General features: G+C 40.0%; 1 protein-coding gene across 1 annotated transcript in view; it reads right to left on the minus strand.

The window, feature by feature from the left end:
- ARHGEF38 (Rho guanine nucleotide exchange factor 38) overlaps positions 1 to 19,583 on the minus strand; it is a 131,028-nt gene extending 111,445 nt beyond the window's left edge. Inside the window, exon 1 of the mRNA XM_040476925.1 lies at positions 19,278 to 19,583. Within this exon, the coding sequence (XP_040332859.1) occupies positions 19,278 to 19,473 (196 nt within the window). The 5' untranslated portion in view covers positions 19,474 to 19,583. The remainder of the gene's footprint in view (positions 1 to 19,277) is intronic.
- Positions 19,584 to 26,838: the final 7,255 nt, after the last annotated feature.

The following is a 26,838-nucleotide window of genomic DNA, read 5'->3' on the forward strand; positions in this document are numbered from 1 at the left end:
GCTCCAAGCCATTAGCCCAGAGCCCGACGCGGGGCTCGAACTCCCGGAGCGCGAGATCGTGACCTGGCTGAAGTCGGACGCTTAACCGACTGCGCCACCCAGGCGCCCCTGAGTTGAATTACATTTCTTATGTGAAACGTTAGACACTGGAAGACATTGCAATATAATGTGTAACGAATTCTGAGAGAAAAAGACTTTGCTCTTGGCCCCCTTGTTATTTCTATTTTAGGACAAAAGACCATTGATTTCAATTATCATAGAACTTGGAAAGTAGCCACGCTTGTAATCTCTCTGAAAATGTTACCTCAGTAAGAAGTCCAGTTAAACAAAAATAGGATCCAAACAACTCAGGGTAGTGGAAGACAAGATACAAAAGAAGCAGCTGTGGAGACTTCCTCTTTCCAAACTCCTGATGAAAACATTCAACATATAACAGGATCCTGCTTGAAAGTTTAGAAATCTCAGTGCTTTGAGGCTAAGAGCTCTCTAGAGAGAGCAGGGATGTGCAGTATTCACTATTGTGCCTACAGAAAAAGCAAGGGCTTTGGAAATGCTTAGAGCAAAGACCAGAGATCGACAATTCCTCCCACTGTCCAGGAAGGTCTGGTGGAACTCAAGGGCAGGAGACGAAGGTGAATAATTAGAACTGGTATTATATTGAAGCAAAATGAGTGCAAGAATAAAAGAGAACTTCAGAAGTAGTGAAAATGTAATGAAACCATGAAACACACGCCGATAGAACAGACCTACATAAGGCCTTCTGAGTGTATCGAAATCGCTACCCACCCCAAATTTAACATTTATTATAGTAATTGAAAAAAAGAGGAAAAAAGTTTCACTGTCAAAAGCAAGTCATATTTTAAAGTTCACAATGGTTTTGACTTCGGTTGGGATGTAAGGCAGCTCTTTACAAAAAAGACTTCCTTTCTTTAAAAAAAAAAAAACCGGGGGCGGGGTGCTTATGGGAGTTTTAAAAATCACATAGAAAGGAAAGCTTATAAAAATGAGTTGAAGTATAAATAGAGTAAATAGCATAACTGAATACATCTTTGTTCCAAATATGATCCTGGTGATGGAGTGACCTTCATAGTTAATTATATCCTTGTATCTCCCAGGCTCTTGGGCTATATATCATGTGCGGCACACATGACTAATGTACTTTAGCTGGGCTGCTTCTATCATGCATCACATGTACGTTGCATCAAATTTCCTGGCAAAAATGTTATGTCAAGGTAATGTGTATAATAAAAATGTTCTCTTGGTGTCACAACAATATTATTTCTCCTCTGACAGTATTGTTAGAATATCTAAATTGATTAATACTTACCTGCCAATTCAAAAAGGAACATATGTTGTGGGTAAAAATAGTCAAGCACACTTTATAAAATATAAAGACTAAAGTGACTTTTTGGTGGAATTCAACATAAAACATCACAAAATATGACTAGAGAAGCAGGAGCTGATCTCAAGATTATGATTTTTATTTCAATAATTTTAATAATAAAGTTTTCCTAGAAGGATATACTTTTTATTTTTTTAATGTAGTAAAATATATATAACACAAAATTTACCATGTTACCCATTTTTTAATGTTTATTTTTGAGAGAGAGAGAGAGAGAGAGAGAAAGAGAAAGTACAGGTGGGGGAGGGGCAGAGAGAGAAGGAGACACAGAATCTGAAGCAGGCTCCAGGCTCTGAGCCATCAGCACAGAGCCCTATGCGGGGCTAGAACTCACTAATCATGAGACCATGATCTGAGCCGAAGTCAGATCCTTAACCAACTGAGCTACCCAGGTGCCCTACCACATTAACCATTTTTCAGTGTTCTGTTTGGCAGCATTAAGTATATTCACACTGCTGTGCAACCATTACCACCATCCATCTTCAGAACTTTTTCATCTTGCCAAACTGAAACTGCACACCCATTAAACACCAACTCACCATTTCCTCATCTCCCCAACCTTTGGCAACCACCATTTTACTTTTTGTCTCTATGAATTTGGCTACTCTAAGTACCTCATATGGAATTATATGGAATTATAGAATATTGGTCCTTTTGTGAATGGATTACTTCACTTAGCATGTTTTCAAGGTTCATCCATATTGTAGCACATGTCAGAATTTCCTTCCTTTTTAAGGCTGAATAGTGTTCCATTATATGTATATACCACATTTATTTATAGAAGTATATATTCTGAAAAATTATTTTTGATGTTGGGCTGCCTGGGGGGCTGAGTCCCTTCAGTGTTCAACTCTTGGTTTTGGCTCAGGTCATGCTCTCACAGTTTCGGGAGTTTGAGCCTCACATCAGGCTTTGCACTGGCAGTGAGGAGACTGCTTGGGATTCTCTCTCTCCCTCTCTCTCTGCCCCCACCCCCACTTGTTCTGTCTCTGTCTCTCTCAAAATAAATAAATAAACAAGCTTAAAAAAATAAATAATTAAAAATTATTTTTGATGTTAAAACATTATGCACTATTATTGAAACTCTGCTTGTTATAATACATTGTGATAGCCTTTAATAAGAGCAACTATTATGAGCAAGTACCCATTACGTACCCATTTATCAAAATACACATTATCTATAATCTTCCTGACAACACTAAAAATGGGACACTACTGTGATTTTAAAGATGAATAAACTAAACACAGCATGAGTGAAATTTATCCAGTGACTCACAGAGCGTGCGGATTTGAACCGGATGTGCTTAGCTCTGAAGCCCGGGCTCTCTGCCCTCCACTACCTGACTGCTTACGTTGTGATCAGGGTACATTACATTACGTGTGGTAGAACTGTGCTGGACAGGTGGACACACAGTTCAGCACTGACTCTGCCAACCACTAGCTGTGTGACCGTGGCCAAGTCATTTGGCCTCACTAAACTGCTTCATCTGCAGAAAGGGAATAACACCAGTAGTGATGGTAATGGCAGTAAGAGCTTACCTATATGTTTGAGCACTCCTGTTGTGCTAAATACTAAATTTGTCTTGTGTTAGCTCTTCAGTCCTCATGGAAACACTACAAGGTAGATTTTTTAATTCCCTTCCTTCTATTTACACATGAAGAAGCTGAAAGACACAGAGGTTAAGGCCCAAGGTCACACCTGAGCCAGTCTGGCTCCTAAACCTGCACTGTAACCACTGCTCATTGCTAGGAAGTTTGAGAATGGAGATAAAGCATACAAATTGCTCAACTCAGTGTGTGACACACAGAAACCACTCAAAAAATGTGAGTCGTTATTTTTATGGCCATGATTTACTTGCCATTTTTCTATATCTGGTTCTGAATGGCTGCACCTGCTTTTCCTCCTTTTCCCCCCTCTGCTTTGGAAATGTTCCAAAGGTGGGAGGGGGGATTGAGCATCCATCAGGAAATCGCCTTCCTTCACTCTGGACCTATTCTAGGAAAAAGCACAATATGGCAAGGACTTCGACACAGTCAGTTCAGTACCAGGCCAAACATGCATTCTTATTACTTAGGCTGAATTCAAATGAGGTGGGAATATAGCCCTTGCATGCTATGCTGTTTGGCATAATATGAACCCTTGAATTTTAAAAGTCTAATTCTCTCCCATTTACCCTGAAGCTAACTCACCAATGTAAATGAGTTTCTGAGAAATTCACTGAAAATGTTGTGCTTCTTAAGAAAGTTGAAAGAGCAGGAAGATGACTAAAATAGGATATATGTCCTGCTAAAGTACACGTTATTCTTACTTTTAAAATCCTTGGTCCTTATTTATTTGGATTAAGGCTCCTAACTGATACTATTTATCAATGACTGAAAAACAATCATGGGTTTTGATTTCTGTAATTATATTAAAATCTCATTTATCTCTTAATAAAGAAGAGTTGGAGCTAATATTTTCATACACCAAGTTTAAGGTTGTGCCTAATGCCTTAACACCACTCCCCACCCCATACCCTCAAGACCAGACTAGGCAGGCACATATACTTATTACCATTCAACACTTATTCACTGAGGAACCTACAGAGTCACTTGACTATGGAGAACACAGGATAATGTAATGCAAAAAGCTGACCCTGAATTAATTCATAATTTCGTTACAGCCATCAATATGTTTACAATTAAATAAGAATAAACATTATCTTGGGGCATGTGGGTGGCTCAGTCCGTTAAGCATCTGACTCTTGATTTTGGCCCAGGTCATGATCCCAGGGTTGTGTGATCAAGCCCTGAGATGGGCTCCACCCTGTACCTGGAGCCTGCTTCAGATTCTCTCTCTCTCTTCCTCTGCCCTGCTTATGCATGCACATACTTGCTCTCTCTCAAAAAAAAAAAAAAAAAAAGATAAATTATCAGAATTTGAAGGTGTTAACAATTTTATAAGTTCTATGGTTCTTATTTTTATTTTTTATTTTTTAAATGTTTATTTTTTGAGAGAGAGAGAGAGAGAGAGAGAGAGAGAGAGAGTATGAGCAGGGGAGGGGCAGAGTGAGAGGGAGACACAGAATCTGAAGCAGGCTCCAGGTTCTAAGCTGTCAGTACAGACCTCAATGCAGACCTTGAACTCACGAACCGTGAGTGAGATCATGACCTGAGCGGAAGTTGGTTGCTTAACCGACAGAGCCACCCAGGCAGCCCAAGTTCTATAGTTTTTAGAGTTAAAGAAACTTTGTAATTTAATACCAATTTTTAAAATTACATATTAGGTTTGAACTGGTACTATGCTTTATGTTGAGTATATAATAGTAAGTAAAATAACAATATTTTCTGTCAAGAAAGTAACTCTAGAAGTAAAGATAGGTTATTCAAGTCATGGGATAAATCAATACTTCCCATTCCTTCCTGAACCAACTGATGTCCATACACTTATCCATTTAATGATTAAGTTGTGTTTTCCAAGAATTAATTGTGTGCAACAGCAAACCTAATTCAGTTGTACTTCTTATTGTAATTACATTAATTTAATTACACTTATATAAACTGATGAAATATGAGAGTAAAAGAGTATGTGTGTTTCCATGAAAACTGCTCTGAGGCTTTGAAATGATTTGATAAAGTCAGGTTGCCAAAATATTTCTGCTATAATTAGGAGTTGAATGTGACAACTGTAAAAGATTTAAGAGAAAATTATTCTAGAAAGATTGTGCAAACAAATCACTTCATAACTTAAAATATCAATCAATATTTTAAAACTGGCATACAGATATAATTACAATAAACTGTGACCTGTGCTGGACATAGCACAGCCTAGAGGTCAGGCCTGGGAAGAAGTGACAGAAATGAAATCTGAAAGAGTAGCACTAGTCAAGAAGAAGGGCTAGTGTCCTGAGCAAAGGGAGTAGCATGTCCAAAGGCTTGGCAGCAAAAGAAGATTAGAAAAAAACTCAGCGAGGGGCGCCTGGGTGGTGCAGCCAGTTAAGCGTCTGACTTCAGCTTGGTGCTGACAGCTCAGAGCCTGGAGCTTGCTTTGGATTCTGTCTCCCTCTCTCTCTGCCCCTCCCCCGCTCATGCATGCTCTCTCTCAGAAAGAAATAAACATTAAAGAGAATTTTTTTTAAAAGAAAGAAGAAAAAAAGCTTAGTGTGACTGAGGGCAAATGTCAGAGAATGTGGTAAGGATGTGATAACGGGATGAGTCTAGAGAAATTATCAGGAGACCGATCTTGAAGGCCTACGTAAGGAATCTGGAGCTTTGTTGTTGTTGTTGCTGTTGCTGTTTTTAAAGTTTATTTACTTTAAGGAGGGGGGAGAGAGAGAGAGAGAGAGAGAGAGAAAGAGAGAGAGAGAGAAAGAGGACTCATGCAGGGGAGGGTCAGAGAGAGAGGGAGAGACAGAATCCCGAGCAGACTCTGCACTATCAGCATGGAGCCTGATATGGGGCTTGATCCCACGAACCATGAAATCATGACCTGAACCAAAATCGAGTCAGACACTTAATCAAATAAGCCACCCAGAAGCCTGGTTATTGTTTTTAAGTAGACTTCATACCCCGTGTGGGGCCCAACATGAGGCTTGAACTCACGACCATGAGATCAAGACCTGAGCTGAGATCAAGAGTCAGGTGCTTAACCAACTGAGCCACCCAGGTGCCACAGGAATCTGGAGTTTTAAGAACTCCTAATTCTAAGATTCTCTGCCAGATCATTTTGGCCTCAGTAGTATCAGATTTCAAGGAAGAGGGTGGTGAGCAAGCCTGAAGGTAGGGAGATGGTGAGCTACCCATGAATCTACCCAGTCTAGTTGTGAGGGGAGAGACTGGGGCAGTTATGTTTAGTCTGGTTACCAAGAAGATAGAATTTAACAGACCAAGAGAAATTTCTGAGGTAAACTGGGTGAGCAATCAGTGTATGGGGGAAAGGAGAAGAAACGTCAAAGCTCACTTTCAGATTTCTGACCGAGAACAGGGAATGATGCCATTTAAAGAAATAGGGAATAATGAAGGGGAAAGCAGGTACAGGAGATAAGGTGATAAAGTCTATCCAGTCCTATTTCATTATATAGAAAAGGAAAACTAATTTCTAAAGAAGAAAGTCTTTTACCTTAAGTAACAGAGTCATAAATTGAGTTCAGAGCTTCTGACCATCACCCCCTCCCTCCCTCCACCTGTCCAGCCCCTTCTCTACCCATCCAGTGTAAACACCACTCATAATTCTATCTAGGGTTTTATTCCAGACATATCATTACCAACCCCCCACATATGATTATGAATGTTCTTTCATCCCTCTCCAAACCATATTTCATGTCTGCCCCCATAAACCAAAAAAAACCTTGGCTTAGCATTGCATTGAACCCTACTGACTTAAGTTTCACACAGTAAAATCTTTTATCAGTTTCAATGGAAATCTGACCCACAGGAAGATGAATGGAGCAGGTCTTCTGTGAAATAGGTTGAAAATAATTGCATGTCACACAGGTTTTGGAGAAAAGCCAGTGAAGTATTCAGCGAAAATGTGAAAGAGCAGACCCTCCACTGCTCTGAATTTGAAAGCTCAAACATTGGGGCAGGGAAATATTTTATTCTCATTCGAAGGGCATGTGATTTATTTTCTCTGACTGCTAATTGCTGCAGAAAGTAAAGGAGTGGGTTTCAAAAAGAAATTACAACGAAGCTTACCTAGCTTGAAAAATACTTAAGTAGCATTGGTTTGAATTTACAGGCTCCTACAGTGAGCAGCATAGTACAGCCAAAACAATTAGGAGCTAAATAAATGGGGACTTTCTGGGAATGTCTTTATTTAAAGTCTTTAGCAGGAGAAGATTAGTGAAAGAGGACAGGTTTTAAGCCCTGAATAGAAAGGGAACTTTACTTAGTAAAGTCTTCACTATATTCAATTTTTCTGTTGTAATTGTTCTATTGTGGAAAAATGTAAAATTTTGGCTGGATGAGAAAAACTGGTTTTACCCATCTGTCTGTTCATTCAACAAATATTTACTGAGTGCTCATCGTGTAAGGCATTATTCTAGATCAGTAGTTCTCAACCAGCAATGCTGATAAAATTTTGAACAATACTCAGAAACTTCAAGAGACTCTTAATTTCTACCTGCACGTTCAACTACAATTTACAAAAAAAAAAAAAAATAATGTTTATTTTTGAGAGAGAGAGAGTGACAGAGTATGGGCAGGGGGAGTGGCAGAGAGAGAGTGGGACACAGAATTTGAAACAGACTCCAGGCTCTGAGCTGGCATCACAGAGCCCGAGGCAGGGCTTGAACTCACAAACTGTGAGATCATGACCAGAGCCAAAGTAGGATGCTTAACTGACTGAGCCACCCCGGCTCCCAGTTCATCTACATTCCTGAAGTAAACAGTGGCCAACAAGCAGATCCAGTGGCTGTATTATTTTATTATTTTTAACAAAATGTTCCATGTGGAAGGAAGCTAGAAAGATGCACAACTGCAATGAATAAAGTGTATACTCCATAGATTCACTGGAATATTCCACTCTAAGAATAAAAATCTGATAATTTGTATTATTTAGTTTTTGAAAACTCCTCATCATCACTAACAATGGGGCACACAGCAGGATGAGGATGTTTAATGAAAAACTGGGTTGGAATGTCAAACCATATTGCTCCTCTGGCTTAATTGTCCTTAGTGCTTTGCCATGTTCTATAGCAGTGGTATCCAAAGAGGTACAGATAGCCCAGGAGTTCTTTAAGACAATCCATTTGACATAATGCACCTATGTGCCTAGTACACATGCTTAATTGGTGTTAGTACCTTCTTTTTCATTTATGAACCTTCAGACAGGGAGACCAGTTTTAGTCCCTGTTCCATGTTGTAGGACATATTTAATCCCTTTGTCTGGAATGCCCACTACCCCCTTGCCCTTAAATAATCCAAATTGGATTTCAAGATTCAGATTTCAATGTCTCTACTCTTGTTGTATGCTTAAACTCTTTTCCATCACAATTCTTTTTTTTAATGAATATTTGTATATATATGTATATATATATATATATATATATATATAAACACACTTTTTTAATGTTTATTTTTTTATTATTTAAAAAATGTTTATTTATTTAGTTTGAGAGAGAGACATAGACCATGAGCAGGGGAGGGGCAGAGAGGGAGGGAGACACAGAATCTGAAGCAGGCTCCAGGCTCTGAGCTGTCAGCACAGAGCCTGACGCGGAGCTTGAACTCACGAACAGCAAGGTCATGACCTGAGCCGAAGTCAGATGCTTAACTGACTGAGCCACCCAGGCACCCCATTTTAATGTTTATTTTCAAGAGAGAGAGAGAGCATGAGTGGGGGAGGAGCAGAGAGAGAAGGGGACAGAGGATCTAAAGCGGGCTCCATGCTGACAGCGGAGAGACCTTTGAGGGGCTTGAACTCACAAACCGTGAGATCATGACCAGAGCCGAAGTTGGATGCTCAACTGACTGAGCCACCCAGGTGCCCCTTTCCCATCACAATTCTTATATTGCTTTCTTATATCTCTAATATAAGAATAACCACTTGATAAGAGGTGGATGCTGTGATGAGCTGATCAGTTCCCCTTCAGGAACAAAAGACTTACTGCCCCAGCTGCAGGGAGTGCCACCTACAGACAGGCCTTCTTTAGGAACCTCCCCATCATACCTCCTTCCCAGGATGGCCCCAAGCCAGTAACTTGAAGGGCGATGTAAGGGTCCTTCATCCCACTGGCAACAACTCTAAAGGATCATCTTATCTTTAGGACTTGCCTTTAGAGTTGGCTAAGGCTTCCGTTGAGACCAGATTACAGCACAACTGGTTCTCTCTCAGTTCTGTGCCTTTCCCTTCTCTTCCACAGGTGGTGGTCACAAGCACATAATAAGCTCCTGCACCCTAATCTCCATCTCAGAACCTGCAGTCCAGAAACCCAACCTGCAGGCACACCTCAGGCACGTACCACATTGCTGCAATTATTGGTTCATTGCCTGTCACTCAGTGGACTGGGTTTGTTTCTGATGTATTTTTATATTCTCAGGATCTAGGCAGCATCTGGCACATATGAACACCTAGAAATGCTTGTGGAATAAATACATTAAAACTGAGATCTCCTTTTTCTTTGGCCAAGAAATTATTTCTTTTCTTGTTTAATTAGATTTACTTATTTATATTCTCTCTCCCTTTATAGTAAAAGAATTTAGGGCAGTTTAAGCCAAAAGTTAACTGCAATTAAGTAATGGGGAAATAGGAATGACAGAATTATAAAGAAAAGTATGTCAATGATACGCATCAATATACTTGTAATTAGTCATTTAATAACTTTTAGTCACTGAGCTGAGCATCTACTATATATCAGGCACTGCTTGAGTGTTAAAATAAGACTAAATCTCTATCCCCAAGGAGAACTACATTCATAGGGAAAAGAGAGGTGAAAATGGAACAGTGTAGTTTTAGAGAGCAGTAGGTAAGTAATACAAAGGCTGCAGAAGGGTCTGAACACCTGAAAATATGCTACTTTGGCATATTGATTATTTAAGCTAAAGGCAATTGAGAACTGCCTTTAGGCAAAGTATAAATTTCTTGTGAGAAAGAAGCCCTTCCAGCATCAGGATGAGAACATTCTTTTTTTTTTTTAAGATTTATTTTTAAGTAATCTCTATACCCAATGATCAGGAGTCACATACTCTTCTGACTGAGCCAGCCAGGTGCTCCAGAAAGAGAACATTCTTATTACCAGAGATGGGGAGCTGACACCAAGATGAGTCTGTAGAGACCTCACTAAACCAACCCTTATGTTCTATGAGCTCCCCCCACATATTTCCTGTTTACTTTCCCACAATTTCACACCCCTGGTCCAAGTCCTTTTTCCCTTTGTCTTGTCACATCTCCACAACTTATCACTCTTTGTTAAAATGGTATATAACCATGGGCCTAGTTGCTCATTTGGGATTTTCACTCCTTTCTGTGAAGCCCTCCATGCCATGTAAAAATATTAACATCAAATAAAATGTATATGATTTTTTCCTGTTGGTCTGTCTTTAGTGAGTTCAACTCACTGGTTCCAGCCACAGAAGCTAGGAGAAAAAAGGAAATATCTTTCCTTCCCTATACCTCTTGAGGTAGGATGGTCAGAGAAGGACTCTCCCAGGTGAGCAAAGGCCTCAATGAGGAGAATCCATCCCAGCTGAGATTTGAGGGAAGAAATGCTTAGGCAAGGAAAACAGGTACTCTAAAGGCCAAGCATTCAGTACAAATTGGACTGTAAGCCTCAGGAAGCTAAATGCAGTAAATTGCTTGTTTTTATCTGGGAAGGAGACATGTTTTAATTCCTAAGAAGAGCCAAAGCGTTTCCTTGAATAAAACTGGATGGCACTGAGAGAGCTAAACAATGTCTTCATCAACTATTTCACAACAAAGAAAGAAGCAGAAATCTGTGACAGCTTTTTGTAGTGACATGGGAGACCTATCATTAAGAAGCATTCTGGAAAGACAATTCTGTAAGGGGCTGCAATGACTCAAAGTTCTTAGAGCAGTTGCTTGATGACATGACCTTTAAGTTCTCCTCTTTGAGTCAGGACTGGATGTCAGACAGTCAAGATTGCATTCTCTATCAAGGGGCTCCGCACAGGTATCCTAGAGTGTTCATTTATTCTCCGATTCATTAATCAGCAAAGAAATTGTTCAGAACAACCTAGGACAAAGGCTTTTAATCACAACACTATCTTCCTGCTGCATTTAAGACTCCCAATTTAGGCTGACTTCATAGAATTCTATGGAAATATCACCTACCAGATGATGAGCTGCTTGTTCCCAGTAACTAATTCCACTCTTTTTCACTTGCACATGCACACACCTCCACTCCTCCTACCCATCCCATCCCTGTGGCTGTAGACAAGGGTTCTCGGTGTTTTGGTTGTATATTAGTTTTGGAGATGCAAATAAACAAATGACGAGGGCCTAAAGTTAAAGAAATAATGTCAAGATAATCAAGGAAGTGGGAAATGGAGATCATCAAGCTATTACTACATGACAGGTTTGCTTAACCTAACTTTGTAATTCTGTTTCCTGACAATTAAACAAAAAGAGCATTTATTATACAGCAACACTCCTGCAGGGGAGTGTCACAATCATTCCCCAAAAAGGATATGTATTCCAAAGTGAAACATTTAGTAGCCTTCATCATTGTAGCAGAGGAATGTTACCCCATTACAAAACATGTACCACAACCCTCAAATTGCTTTGACTTCTCGTTACTAATAAGCCACCCAGATGAATACCTACTAGGTCAAGGAACTAGATGCATCCTATTTGCAAATATTTAAAGCATCTGAGTTCAAAGCCAAGCTCTACCACCTGAAAGAGTTTAGGACATGACATCTTAAAATATGTTGCATTGGTATATTAATGATTTTGAGCCAAACGCACTTGATAAACAGCAGATGCAGGGAGAGGCTTTCTATGCGCTCTATTTGCCTAAAGACAGATCCTCCAGAAGGAACTCAACTGTCATAAATCTCCTCCTCAGGAGTTTCTTTTTCTTTTCAAGTTTATCTATTTATATTGAGGGGGGAGGGGCAGAGACAGAGGGAGAGAAAATCTGAATCAGGCTCTGCACTGTCAGCATGGAGCTCGATGTGGGGCTTGAACTCACGAACTGTGAGGTCATGACCTAAGCTGAAGTTGGACACTCAGCCAGCTGAGCCACCCAGGTGCCCCTCTAAGGAGTTTCATCAATTGGGGAACATTGACTCTTATCATAGGAGAGAAAACAAGACGTTGACACCACACCCAGGCAAACTGTCACAAACTGTTATGTCCCCATCTATTCTTCTCAAGACTCATTCATCTTTCATAAACGACTTACTCTCCCCTAAGTGGCCTACATTTCCTTTTCCCTTCCCTATTATGGTGCTATCTAAGCTCTCAAATCTCCCCATTGTGGGAACATGCATTTTTTTTCCTATGATGCTACCCAGCAGGTAATATTAAAAATTAGTACACATGTATACCTTTTCTCCTGTTAATCTGCCTGTTGTCAGTTTATTTCATAGGTCCAGCTATTGAACCCAGGAGAGTAAAGTCTTTCCTCCCCTACACACTTATTTTTTTCAACTATGAAACCAGAACTGAAAAGGTGTTGGGATTAAATAATAATGTGTGAAAGTCCCTGGGCCAGCGTGGTTGCTAGCAGATGACAGTCACTCAGTCTGTACCTTTCCTTCTCTCACTTTTCACACCTAGTACAGAATAAGGGCCACATCCCAAACATAGCTTACAACCAAAAACCACTTATAAGCAGTCTCCCTTGAGTGTGCAAATAGAGGCCAACATATCATGTCTATACATTTAACACTTGTGAGTCAAGCTGGCAGACTGTTAAATACAATGTTATGTCTTTCTATAGTGATATATATACCTTCATAATAACCTGAAAGGCCAAGTTCAAATTTAGATTTTTCAGCTCCCTCAGAGGCAGGAGGCCTGGTCATGATCTCACAGTTCGTCAGTTCAAGCCCCGTGTCAGGCTCTGTGCTGACAGCTCAGAACCTGGAGCCTGCTTCACATTCTGTGTCTTCTTCTCTCTCTGCCCTGCCCCACTTGCCCACTCTCTCTCTCTCTCTCTCTCTCTCAAAAATAAAAATAAACATTAAAAAAAATTAAAAAGAAAGTTATATCTACAGTCCCATAAGTAGAACACAGGAATACATTTTCTTATCACAATGTGATTGTGGTAGAATAGCTCAAACTTTCTTGATTTCTGGAACTCACCCTTTGCTTAATTCAAATTACTTCCAAAAACCATAAAATACCTTTACTAAAAAAGAAGGAAAGTAAAATATCGTGCTTCTTTTTGGTTTCTATGCATGTGATGAGACAGAAGTTACCTAGATTTACAGGTGCCTTGCCTTTTATAAAGATTTACCCTTCAAACTATGAAATACACCTTATTTATGTTGGTGTTACATTACTGATCCAAGTACTTCCCACTTCACTAACGGTTGTATGAAGGCAGGTAAAAAAGGACTTAATACTCAAAGAAAAGGAGGAACACAAAGGACTTGTAGCACTGAGATAGAAACGTGCACAGACAGCTGCACAATTGGTTTTATTCTAACCTTCACTAGGCCCAAAACAGAAATCACCAAATCTCCCAGGGTTAACTGCTCCTCCTTCTCACTTACGGATTGTCTGTATTCTTTTTTTTTATGTCTATTTATTTATTTATTTTGAGAGAGAGAGAGAGAGCGCACGCACGTGTGAGCAGGGAAGGGGTAGAAAGAGAGGGAGAGAGAGATTCCCAAGTGGGTTCTGTGCTCTGTGTGGAGCCTGATGTGGGGCTTAATCTCCTGACTGTGAGATCATAACCTGAGCTGAAATCAAGAATTGGTTGCTTAACCATATGAGCCACCCAGACGCCCCAGATTGGTCTGTATTTTTAAAAATCACTACAAATTAAATGTTCCCATAATCTTACCACATCTAACTTATTATTTGAGCCATTTGTCCTCACATGACAATATATGTTATTCTGTATATCATTCATGTAGTAGGTTGGTTCATCGGCATGGTAAGAACACCTTAGGCTTTTATAAAAACAACCAAGCAATCTTTTCTTAATGAGAATGATATGATAGTCTTTGCAAAAATAAGAAAGCACCATGGACCTATAATGAATTAGAGATACAAATTTGACTTGTGTTATCAGCAACAGTGATGGCATTTTACTCATCCACTTTTACTTTTTCACCTGATACTTGATAAGCAAGAATACACAGTGGCCAAAAAATTAACCAGAGTCTTAGGGTGGCCATATGGGATAAAAGTAACTGATCCACTGTCTTAGTCAGTTGGGGCTGCTATAACAAAAATACCATAGACTGGGTGACTTAAACAACAAATATTTATTTCTCATAGTTCTGGAGGCTGGGAAGCCCAAGTTCAAGGCAGATCCAGTGTCTGCTAAGGGACCCCTTCCTAGCTGATAGATGGCTATCTTCTCAAACCCTCACACGGCAGAGAGCAGGAGCAAGGTCTTTCATGCCTCTTTTTATAAGGTACTAATCTCATTCAGCAGGGTTTTACCCTCATGACCTGATTACCTCCCTCAAACCCCACCTCCAAATAACATCACGCGGGCTTCAATATGTGAATTTGGAGGGGACATAAACATTCATCCCGTATCACCCACACCGAGAGGAAACATACAAAGTCAGTCATATCAATCATGTAGGGTTTTCAGTAAAAGCTGCTGAGTGTTAATCAATAAACTTTTCATAAAAAGTCTTAATCGTTGCAGAGATATGTCTCAAGTATACATACACAACTATACATAATCATAGATTAGATAGATAATCCACATGCATACAGGAACACTTGTACATAACCAAAGGAGGCACATTTCAAAGGTGGAGTTCACACATATAATCATACACAAAATCACTTCCCAAAGAAAAGAGTTTTAAGAAATCAGCCAGTGAGTTTCCCCAGCTTTGATCCCTCTCTGTGGTTCTCAGTAAAATGGCAATGAGGAACTGAGCTAGCTTGGAAGCTGAGGTGACATAGCTCTTGTGATGAATGCAAGAGGAGGAATGAGTGGACTTAGGGTCTGCTGTGCTCTAAAAGGTAGGGTCAGGAAAGAAGTAGGCTTCTACTAAGAATTATTTGTTATATAGGCAATTCTGTACATTTTCATCCCTAATATATTTCTTTCTACTGAAGGATCATCTTTATTAATGGCAACATGTACCCGCACATTCGAAGATACAAGGGTTATTAATTCAGGCTCTGATGCCTTTCCCTATACTGATTCCCTACCTAGACCACATCATTCAAGTCATTCATTCTATTTGAAAGTTACTGAGGGCTTACAGTGTGCTGGGCATGATTCTAAGTGCAAAAGTGGAAGAGTTACCAAGACAGATAGGGTCTCCCTCATGGACTGGGGGATGAGACACAGGAGAGGAAATGGAGTCAATAGTAGGCAAGAAACAAGGAAACAGACTACATAATTTCAGATAGAGATAAGTACGATGAGAAAGTTAAAACACTCTCCTCTCCCCATTCTGTTCTTTCTCCAGGTGCCCACCTTATCAGCTCTTAACAACAACGTTTTCCAACAACCTCCCCTGCCCAAACCTGAATAGACAATTTCCTCCTTTTATGGACCCACCGATCCCACCTGTAGTCTGTCATGCTGCTTTATTGCATTTGTTTACCTGTCTTATCTTTCCCAATGAGACTTTAAGCCCCTTTGGAGTAAAGGTCATTTTTTTTTCTTAATGGTTTTGTAGTTGTAATCCCTGGCACATGTTCTGTTTTGCTCACCAAATAACATATTCAATACATGCCAATTAACTGAACAAATCTGTTGAAGGCATAAAGAAGCCATTAACAGTAGGCGAGCAAAAAACTATTGTAAAACCTGAGGCTTAATGACTATGTTGTTGTGATCACAACCTTCTACAAAAATTTTATGATACTCTCATTAGGACCATGTTCTATTGTTTAATCTAGTAGCTCTCACCCAGTGTACCATTTTTAAAGAAAAAAAAATTTTTTTAACGTTTTATTTATTTTTGAGACAGAGAGAGACAGAGCATGAACAGGGGAGGGGCAGAGAGAGAGGGAGACACAGAATCGGAAGCAGGCTCCAGGCTCTGAGCCATCAGCCCAGAGCCCGAGGCGGGGCTCGAACTCAGGGACTGCGAGATCGTGACCTGAGCCGAAGTCGGACGCTTAACCGACTGAGCCACCCAGGCGCCCCTCAGTCTACCATTTTTAAAGAAACTACAATTTAGGATTCTCACTGCTAAAGTGATGTCAGCCAGCAAGTGAACTGAACAGGTTAGACTATCTAGTATGAGTTAAGAGGTTAGCCCACGGGCACCAAAGAAAGGCCTTAGGTTTCCCAAAACCCAGAGAGGATGCTCAAAGAGAGCAGTGAACGGTATTACTCAACTAGCATCACAGCTGCTGAAGGACTCTGGCTAAATAATCCGAGGCCTCTTTCCAGTATTGAAAAGCACACTGTGACCTCACAATGGCTTTGGGCCATCCATCCAAGGGCTCTAACCAGCTCAGATCTTTATTCAGTGCCTCCTAGGGAACCACCAGTTCCAAACTAGGCAGAGGGAAAATCTCTTGACATTGCGATAATAAAAAAATTCTAAAGTTCATTTTGGATCCATCTGCATGATAATGGGTATAATGCAGATCAGAGTGTAAACCCAACAGAACTGTTTTGAATGTTAACAAGAAAATGTTTTCTATTGTTGCCAAAGCAGTTACAGAAGAATCACACTAAAAGCTCTAATAGATATTACATAGCAGACTTGGATTTTATTAAAAGTTACATCTAAAAAATGTTGCTTATCAGGGGCCAGCCTATTTTTACAGCTCTGATGTTCTCCTCTACATTCCCTGATGATTTTTCTCCTACACAGACGATTCTAGGAACACGGGTTAACTTCTGGATCTCTTCTTCTACCTTCAAAAACAGGACCCAGGGTGCCTAGGTGGCTCAGTCGGTTAAGCTTCCAACTTCAGCTCAGATCATGAACTCGTGGTCTGTGAGTTCGAGCCCTACGTTGGGCTCTGTGCTGAGAGCCTGGAGCTTGCTTCAAATTCTGTGTCTCCCTCTCTCTCTGCCTCTCCCCTGCTCACACTCTGCCTCTCTGTGTCTTTCAAAAATAAATAAATGTTGGGAAAAAAAAGAAAACAGGATCCACCAGGGCACAGGGAAGTCACAAATCGGATGGAGGGGCCTGGGTGGCTCAGTCGGTTAAGCATCCAACTTTGGCTCAGGTCATGATATCACAGTTTGTGGGTTTGGGTTCCATGTTGGGCTCTGTGCTGACAGCTCAGAGCCTGGAGCCTGCTTCAGATTCTGTGTCTCCCTCTCTCTCTGCCTCTCCCCCGCTTGCACTCTGTCTCTGTCTCTCAGGAATAAGTAAATGTTAAAAAAAAAAACAAAAAACAAAAAAACAAGTCTTCAACCCAAGAAGACTAAAAAAAAACAAAACAAACAAACAAACAAAAAAAAAACCAAAAAAACAATCCAATGGAGTGCATAAGAAGCCTGAGGTCTTCTGCAAAGTAACCAGCAAACATTTGCTGTCTTCTGTGGTAGCAGAAGTTTTTTGGTTTTTTTTAAATTAAGTTTAGGAAGTGAAGAGCAAAAAATATTTTCCGTTTTTATTTTGCTAATGGAAAATCTGGACCAAAAAGATGCTGAATTAGTGAATCTCAGGCAGAATAAATATGTTATAAGAGATAAAGCCATAGGCTTTTAAGAATTTGTATATGTGGTCTCTTCATCAGAGGACAGAAAAGAGTTGAAATAGATTAGTAGATTTGTAAATTTGATTAATTAAGGGAAAGTCCTACCCTATCATTATTATTCCAATTATTCCTAAAATAAAAAATAACACCATTTACTGAGCACCTACCATGTGTCAGCCAATATGCCAGGCATTTTATGTTATTACCTGATTTCATTCTTTCAGCAATACTGTGGTAAGTCTCACTGTCCCACTTTCACAGATAGGGAAACTGAGGCCCAGAAATTTCATGTAATTTGCTCAAAGTCTTATAGTTAGAAAGTTGGAAGAGCCAAGACTGCAAGACAAATGTATCTGACTTTAAAATCTGCACTTTCCAAAGTATCCATTGCTTTGAGTAAAGTGTCATTGCCTTTGAAAGTTTCAAAGATCAAATAATACCCTTCTTTCGTTTTTAGAAAGGCCCTTTAAGGGTAAGACTTGACTGCATTTTAATCCTGAATGATCAGGATTTTTTTTTTTTTTAAAGCAGTAACTTGTAGCAGGCAGCTTTAAAGATTTCATTTAAATTAATTTAGTTTAATTAATTTGTGTAACTAAGCCTGAGTACTTTTTTTTTTTTTTTCCAGAAAGAGACCTACTAATACAAGGGTATTCTCTTGGTCTTTCTAGCCACATCATAATTTTTCAGTCCAGAATTACAGCTCGTGGTAGGATTATACGAGCTCAAACTCACAGTGTGCTCAAAGCAGGAGAGGCAGGGTCTGGGGATCACATAACAGGTACTGCAGTGGATACTTAAAACATGGCACAATATCAACATCAAAATGAAGTTTACCAGAACAGGTGACCTTCAAGAGAAAGAGAGGAAAAAGGGTGGATGGAAAGGGATAGACATTCAGGGACTTAAACAGGATGTTTTATAATAACTGTGCCAAATTATCTTATGACTATCACAAAATAAACTGAAGTTATTTCCTCAAAAGTCATTCAATCTAAGCATGCTAAACATCTCTTACCATATTTGGATGCTATTCGATTCACTCTAAAGGAATGAACACCTATGTGATTTTCAGCAAATCCTATTATACCAACCCAGTGACTAACATTCCTCGTTTTTCACAGACATGATTGCAGTTTCATGCCCCTATTTAAGATAACCACAATCCCAGTTCAGTACAATTACTTAGATAGATCTCATGGTATGACATCCCACACCAATCTATTGAGAGAAACTATCTTTTGTTGGTTTCTAAATCATTTGCTTTCTAGTGCTTCCCACTTTTTAAATTGTCTGGAGGAGGGAGAAGGAAGGGAGAAAGGCAGCAGGAAAAAATATTACTCTCCCCAGAAAAAAAAATATATTAAGAATAATTCAGAATTGGCTCGTTAACGATTAAAGCACATGAAAGATTTTTCCTATAATTTATGAATGACATTTACTTTCATTTTCTTATTGGTTTTTTTTGTTTCCTTATTTTCCTTATTTCCTTCCTTACAGAGAAGGTAATATTCGCTTTCCCCTTTGCCTTAAGTGATTTCCTTGCGAATGGAAGAGTAGGAGAAAGCAGCTGGGAGTGCAGTAGTCTAGGTCAATTGATTCGTTGGTGGTTACCTTGTAGTTTCTGGTTGTATTCGGTCCTGTCAGACTGACTCCTCCTCAAAGTACCAGAGTGGTCCCCAGAAATACTGCTGTCAACCACTGTGTCTGTCTTCCTTCTCTCCAGCATATAGAGCCTGGGCCTCAGGAAGGTCAGGTTCTTTTTCTTGCTGCCCATGTTTTCTTTCCCAGTGGTTTCTTTGGGATCCATCTGAGGCCAAGACAAGCTTTTGAGACTTGTAGGCAATGGCTGTTTGCTAAATTGCCTCAGGGCCGGGGTTGAAGGCAGCAGAGTAAAGAGTTGAACAGCCCCCTTCTTACTAAAAGGCTTCACTAAAAGCTGTGAAGGTTACCTGGCTGTGACTGCCACCTCTCCAGAGTCCCAGAGCCCCACCCCTATGAGGTCATTGGTTTTTATGCCTAGAATCCTACAGGGGAAGCTGCCACCTGTTACCAGAGAGACCTGCAGCACCGAGCTAGGCAAAGCAGGGACTGTGCTGTCACATGCTACCGGAGCAAACAAAAATCCCATTGTGTGTGGCGAGGCTGGGGGTTGGTTGGGGGAAACGGGAGAACAGGGTGGGGTAGGGCAGAAGGGAAGCACACACACGAGAGTAACCTGCAGCTTGTGGGTTTAATGTGTGCCTGTGGGTGTGTACAGGTGCACTGGGAGATTGCGCTGTGGTCTGCTGCCTGGAGGCAGACGTGGGCTTGCGTGTGACTTTTAGCTAGAGTCACCCACATGTGACCCACACAATTAGTGTGGTGCTATTAGAATTTTTTTAAACCTTTATTGTTTCTTTTTGTTAATGCTTATTTCTGAGAGAGAGACAGAGAGAGAGAGAGTGCAGGGGAGGAGCAGAGAGAGAAGGGGACACAGAATCCAAAGCAGGCTCCAGGCTTCAAGCTGTCAGCACAGAGCCTGATGTGGGGCTCAAACCCATGAACCACAAGATCATGACCTGAGCCGAAGTGGAACTCCTTTAACTGACTGAGCCACCCAGTCTCCCCGGGGCTATTAGAATTTACATGTGCATCACAACAGTGGGGACAGAATCACTTTTAGGGATTACCGTGTGCACTCAAAAGTCATACTTCCGCCTTTACAAATATTCACAAACTGTTTACTAAAAATATATTTGCCAAACCCTGATCGACATTCTTGAGGAAAGGAGCATGCTCATTTGAGAGGCATCGGGCAGCAGGCACAAGACAAGGAGGAAATGTCCATAGAAGCCTGGAGACTTTTGAGGTCTCTCTTCCACACATTGCCCTGCATTAAATTAACCCTTTCATGGTCCCAACCCTGTTCTTGGTTCTGGTGCTTAGGAAAAGAAGCACTGTGTCAGGGTATAATTTCTGTGAGATCTTTTACCGGTCCTTTCACAGATGGAGTGCGGGAAACTCACCCCGGGAACAGAAGGGAAGGAAAAATGTTTGAAACTGAGAAGAGACATGAAGAATGTGGAAAGGACAGGGGCAGTGATTGGGAGGGAGTAAGGCAAATACTGATGTGCCTTTCATTAATTTTTTTGAAGTTGTTTTTCCTTGGAGTTACTGAGATTTCTCAAGGGGGAAATTCACGGAAGCCCTGGAGATGTACTGAATGTTCTGTATGCCCTCGTTAACGAAAAGAGGAAAGCAAATTCTCTTTTATCGTAAAGGTATTGCCAAAATCCAGCTTTGTGCTACCCATTCTGAATCATGGCTAAGTCTTGTTAGACAAGGTTGATAAATGAGGAAAAAAAGATAAATACCATTTTCCAATCAAGATGTGTGGGCTGAATATAGTTTGCATAATTACCTTAAAAGATAAATGACAAATCTTCACCCACTGTAGAGACATCTATATATAGCTTGGCATATTGAATGGTTTTTGTTTAATATAATTGATAATCTTTTTTATAACAAGCCCTCCCAAGCATATATAATAAATGCTTTAAAAGGCACACTCACAAACATGTAAAATGAGCTTGATTTCTGTTAACAATGTCTCAATTATATTCTAATCTATCTATATTTTATATATATAATATAATTATATATATTTTATATATATAATTATATATATTCATATATATGAATGATATGTTTGCATATGTGTACCTGGTAACTAACAGAGATATACTACTTAGGTATAGTGCTACTGAACACTTGTGCCATTAAAACTATAGGACTTATGAGAAATATGGGGTTAAGGATACAGCACTCGAGAACTTTGTCAGTGATCCATAAAAAACAGATAGAAAATTGAAAAAAATGGTAACAGAGTTTAAATGTGATAAACGGTTAAGAAACACATTAATGGTACAATAGGGACGCTTGTGTGGCTCAATCAGTTGTGTATCCAATTATTGATTTCAGCTCAGGTCATGATCCCAGGGTCATGGGACTGAGCCCTGTATGGGCTCCACGCTGAGTACAGAGCCTGCTTAGGAGTCTCCCCGCCCCCCCCCCACCTCCCCTTCCCCTCTTGTGCTCTCTCTCTTAAAAAAAAAAGTGTAATAAATATGGTACTTTATGCTGAAAAAGAACTGAAGGAAACTTGTGGAAGTGGGCTTTTAGAAGGGTCACAGTTTATGGATCATGAAAGAAGATGTATGCAAAATCAGATCGAAATGTATACCAGTAGATGTGGATGAGCATGGCTCATAGGCCAGGCAGTGAACTGAAATCACTGGTAATTTTGTGGGGTGCACATGCATGAATTTTGTGTATTCTTTTGTGGTTCGGGGCACCTGGATACAGTTTTCTGCATTCACCTAATGTTTCAAGTGGATGAAATCACACATAAGCAAATATGAAGTTGTGTTATGCTCAGTTTCCTAAAATATCCATCTTGTTGGAACAAATGTGTGTTTTTACAACAAGCGTTATAGCAGAACTGACTCTGCTAGCTTTATTGTATGTTTAAATTTTATCAGTTGCAAAGATACATAATATAACTACTATGGATTCAGTAGTAAATATATCTTTTGTTTATTTTTTATTTTTATTTTTTTAAATATGAAATTTCTTGTCAAATTGGTTTCCATACAACATCCAGTGCTCATCCCAGCAGGTACCTTCCTAAATGCCCATCACCCACTTTCCCCTCCCTCCCACCCACCTCCCCCGTCAACCCTCAGTTTATTCTCAGAGTCTCTTACGGTTTGCCTCCTTCCCTCTCTGTAAGTGTTTTTTTCCCCTTCCCCTCCCCCATGGTCTTCTGTTAAGTTTCTCAGGATCCACATAAGAGTGAAAACATGTGGTATCTGTCTTTCTCTGTATGACTTATTTCACTTAGCATAACACTCTCCAGTTCCATCCATGTTGCTACAAAAGGCCAGATTTCATTCTTTCTCATTGCCAAGTAGTATTCCATTGTGTATATAAACCAAAACTTCTTTATTCATTCATCAATTGATGGACATTTAGGCTCTTTCCATAATTTGGCTATTGTTGAAAGTGCTGCTATAAACATTGGGGTACAAGTGCCCCTATGCCTCAGCACTCCTGTATCCCTTGGGTAAATTCCTAGCAGTGCTACTGCTGGGTCATAGGGTAGGTCTATTTTTAATTTTTTGAGGAACCTCCACACTGTTTTCCAGAGTGGCTGCACCAGTTTGCATTCACACCAATAGTGCAAGAGCGTTCCCGTTTCTCCACATCCTCTCCAGCATCTATAGTCTCCTGATTTGTTCATTTTAGCCACTCTGACTGGCGTGAGGTGATATCTGAATGTGGTTTTGACTTGTATTTCCCTAATGAGGAGTGATGTTGAGCATCTTTTCATGTGCCTGTTGGCCATGTGGATGTCTTCTTTGGAGAAGTGTCTATTCATGTCTTCTGCCCATTTCTTCACTGGATTATTTGTTCTTCGGGTGTGGAGTTTGGTGAGCTCTTTATAGATTTTGGATACTAGCCCTTTATCTGATAGGTCATTTGCAAATATCTTTTCCCATTCCATTGATTGCCTTTTAGTTTTGTTGATTGTTTCCTTTACTGTGCAGAAGCTTTTTATCTTCATGAGGTCCTGATAGTTCATTTTTGCTTTTAATTCCCTTGTCTTTGGAGATGTGTCAAGTAAGAAATTGCTGCAGCTGAGGTCAGAGAGGTCTTTCCCTGCTTTCTCCTCTAGGGTTTTGATGGTTTCCTGTCTCACATTCAGGTCCTTTATCCATTTTGAGTTTATTTTTGTAAATGGTGTGAAAAAGTGGTCTAGTTTCAATCTTCTGCATGTTGCTGTCCTGTTCTCCCAGCACCGTTTGTTAAAGAGACTGTCTTTTTTCCATTGGATGTTCTTTCCTGCTTTGTCAAAGATGAGTTGGCCATATGTTTGTGGGTCTAGTTCTGGGGTTTCTATTCTATTCCATTGGTCTATGTGTCTGTTTTTGTGCCAGTACCATGCTGTCTTAATGATTACACCTTTGTAGTAGAGGCTAAAGTCTGGGATTGTGATGCCTCCTGCTTTGGTTTTCTTCTTCAAAATTACATTGCCTATTTGGGGTCTTTTGTGGTTCCATATGAATTTTAGGATTGCTTGTTCTAGCTTTGAGAAGAATGCTGGTGCATTTTGATTGGGATTGCATTGAATGTGTAGATAGCTTTGGTAGTATTGACATTTTAACAATATTTATTCTTCCAGTCCATTCTTAGTGTATAAGAATGCAACTGATTTCTGTATATTGATATTGTATCCTGTGACTTTGCTGAATTCATGTATCAGTTCTAGTTTCTATGTCAACTGTAAAAATGATACTACCTTTTAATCAATCAACAAACAGGGCAGACATTGTTAGCTGTTTTCTTAATATTCATCCTAGCACGTTCTATCCCCTTGGCATTCCTTGAACTTTTTTTGTTCAAGGCAGAATTAGGCTTTACCAATCATAATGAAAATTTTGTTCCCTATTTTTCCAGTCTATCCTGTTGGTAGGGGTGGCCATGTATTCCCAGGCCTGGCCAATGAGACCTCAGGGTCAGTCTGCTAGAATGGGGGGCAGTGTGTTGATTCTGGGAAGGGTTTTGCTTCTCTATTAAGAGGTGTCACAGCTGGCTTCCACCTTCCCCCTTCATCTATACTTTGTCTCATGGCATAGTTGCAACCACCTTGTGTCCATGAGAAAAGACCAAGAGAGCTATGAGCTTTGATACTACTGAGCTACTGAACCAACACTATCAGCCATCCACCTTTAGCCTTCTTGTTATGAGGGTGACATAAACCTCGCTTCCTAAAACAATTGGTCAGTTGAGTTTTTGTTGGGAATACATTTCTAATGGACTCACCAGACAGAGAGTGTTTGGTATATAGAGAGAGACACATACTTCTCTTGCTTATCTCTTTGCATTTTTTAAGCCAATGTGTTTAGAAAAACCAGCATAAAACATGATTTAATTTTTCTGGAAATGAGAGAAGACAGGATAAAGGGATGTTGAGTGTTTCATCACTGGAACACTTTGCCAGAACGTGAGGGAGAGTGAAGGACAGGCCCCTGACTTGTCTGTGTTTTATGTTTTACGGCAGAGGTAAAAAAGTATTTCAATGCAAGGATTTTATATTATGTAAATAAATAAAGCATTGATATTAAGAAATCTAGGGGAGCCTGGGTGGCTCAGTCAGTTAAGCATCCAACTTTGGCTCAAGTTTCATGAGTTCGAGCTCCGCGTCGGGCTGTGTGCTGACAGCTCAGAGCCTGGAGCCTGCTTCAGATTCGGTGTCTACCTCTCTCTCCCTCTGCCCCTCCCCCACTTGTGCTCTGTCTGTCTGTCTGTCTGTCTCTCTCTCTCTCTCTCAAAAATAAACAATAAACATTAAAAAATTAAAAAAAAAAAGAAGTTTAAGTTAGTTTTAGTGGGAGTAAGGAACAAGTCATTCCTGGTTCATTATTCTAAAAAGTACTGGACCGTGAATTCAAGTCTCGGTTTTAGTTTTAGCTATGACATCAATCACCCTGATATTACAAGTGACACAATTCCTCTAGACCCCAGTTTCTTCATCTATAAAATGTAAGGGTGGGTTAGTCATTAGTGCTATTCGCTAAATATTTTCATTTTTCCCTTTAGACACATGGAAGTATTGCACTGCCCTACACCCTTATAATTAAAGCATGGCCATGTAACTTGCTTTGGCCAAAGAAACTGATTAAAAGTGATATATGTCACTTCTGGGAAAGTGTTAAGGACCAGTGTGTTTTGCTATAGCTCTCTTTCCCTCATTTATGATGACTGGCTCTATTAGGATAAGTCCGAGAATGAGGATAATTCAGAGCAGATACCCCAGGCACCCCATAATAATTGTGTAGTTTGAGCATGAAAGAACTCTGCTGTTTTAATCCACTGAGATTTGAGGCTTTTTTTGGAATTACTTCAGCATAACCTAGACTATCCTTATTGATGTAGGGTATAGATGAAATGAAACAGACACCTTTTTCAGGTCCAGCATTATATGACTTCTGGATTCCAATCCTAGAGTGCTATTAGGTTGGAAAAGTCCTAATTCCAAACCAGAAACATCTCTTGAATAATGTCATGCATAAACTGGATTGGAGGAAGGAAAGGAACTTATTATAAATTAGGAACTCATTGTACGAGTCCAGATGAGAGATTCTCAGACCATGGCAGTGGTGGTGGGGATGGAGAAAAATTGATTAATTCATTTTTTTACATTTTTTTTTATTTTTTATTCATTTCATTTTTTAATAAACATTTTATTTTTTAAAATGTTTTTATTTATTATTTTGAGAGAGAGAGAGAGACAGAGCACAAGACAGGAGGGGCAGAGAGAGAGGGAGACACAGAATCTGAAGCCGGCTCCAGGCTCTGAGCTGCCAGCACAGAGCTGGACGCCGGCTTGAACCCACGAACCGTGAGATCATGACCTGAGCCGAAGACTGACGCTCAACTGATTGAGCCACCCAGGATCTCCTCCAATACATTTTAAAAGTTGAACTGACAGAACTTGTATGTGGTTAGATTGAGGTAGATGAATAAAAAGAGGAATGAAGGATAAATTCCAGGTTTTAAGATTAAATAACTGGGAAGATTTTGGTGCTGTGTGCTAACACAGGAAGAAAAAAGGACAAGAAGAGGGGTAAGTTTGGTGGGGTTGTCAAAAACTCCATTCAGGATGCATTAGGGTTAAATGCCTGTGAGATACTCAAGGGAAATGTCAGATAGGTAGCCTTTGCATTTATAAATTTGGAAATACTATTTACATTATGACAAAAGAGAAAAATGCTCATCAGAATACACATACTATTTAAAGTCAGGAATGGATGAGACCTTAAGAGAGAGAATATATCCAGAAAAGAAGAGCCAAAGTCAAGCCCTGAAGAATAGTAAAGTTTAAAAGTGGGGCTGGGGGGGCGCCCGGGTGGCTCAGTCGGTTAAGTGGCCGACTTCGGCTCAGGTCATGATCTCGCGGTCTGTGAGTTGAGCCCCGCGTCGGGCTCTGTGCTGACAGCTCAGAGCCTGGAGCCTGTTTCAGATTCTGTGTCTCCCTCTCTCTGACCCTCCCCCATTCATGCTCTGTCTCTCTCTGTCTCAAAAATAAATAAACGTTAAAAAAAAAAAAAAAAAAGGAAAAATAAATAAA

The sequence above is a fragment of the Herpailurus yagouaroundi genome, unplaced genomic scaffold, assembly GCF_014898765.1.
Source record: "Herpailurus yagouaroundi ecotype Mexico unplaced genomic scaffold, PumYag 28, whole genome shotgun sequence".
Classification (NCBI taxonomy): domain Eukaryota; kingdom Metazoa; phylum Chordata; class Mammalia; order Carnivora; family Felidae; genus Herpailurus; species Herpailurus yagouaroundi.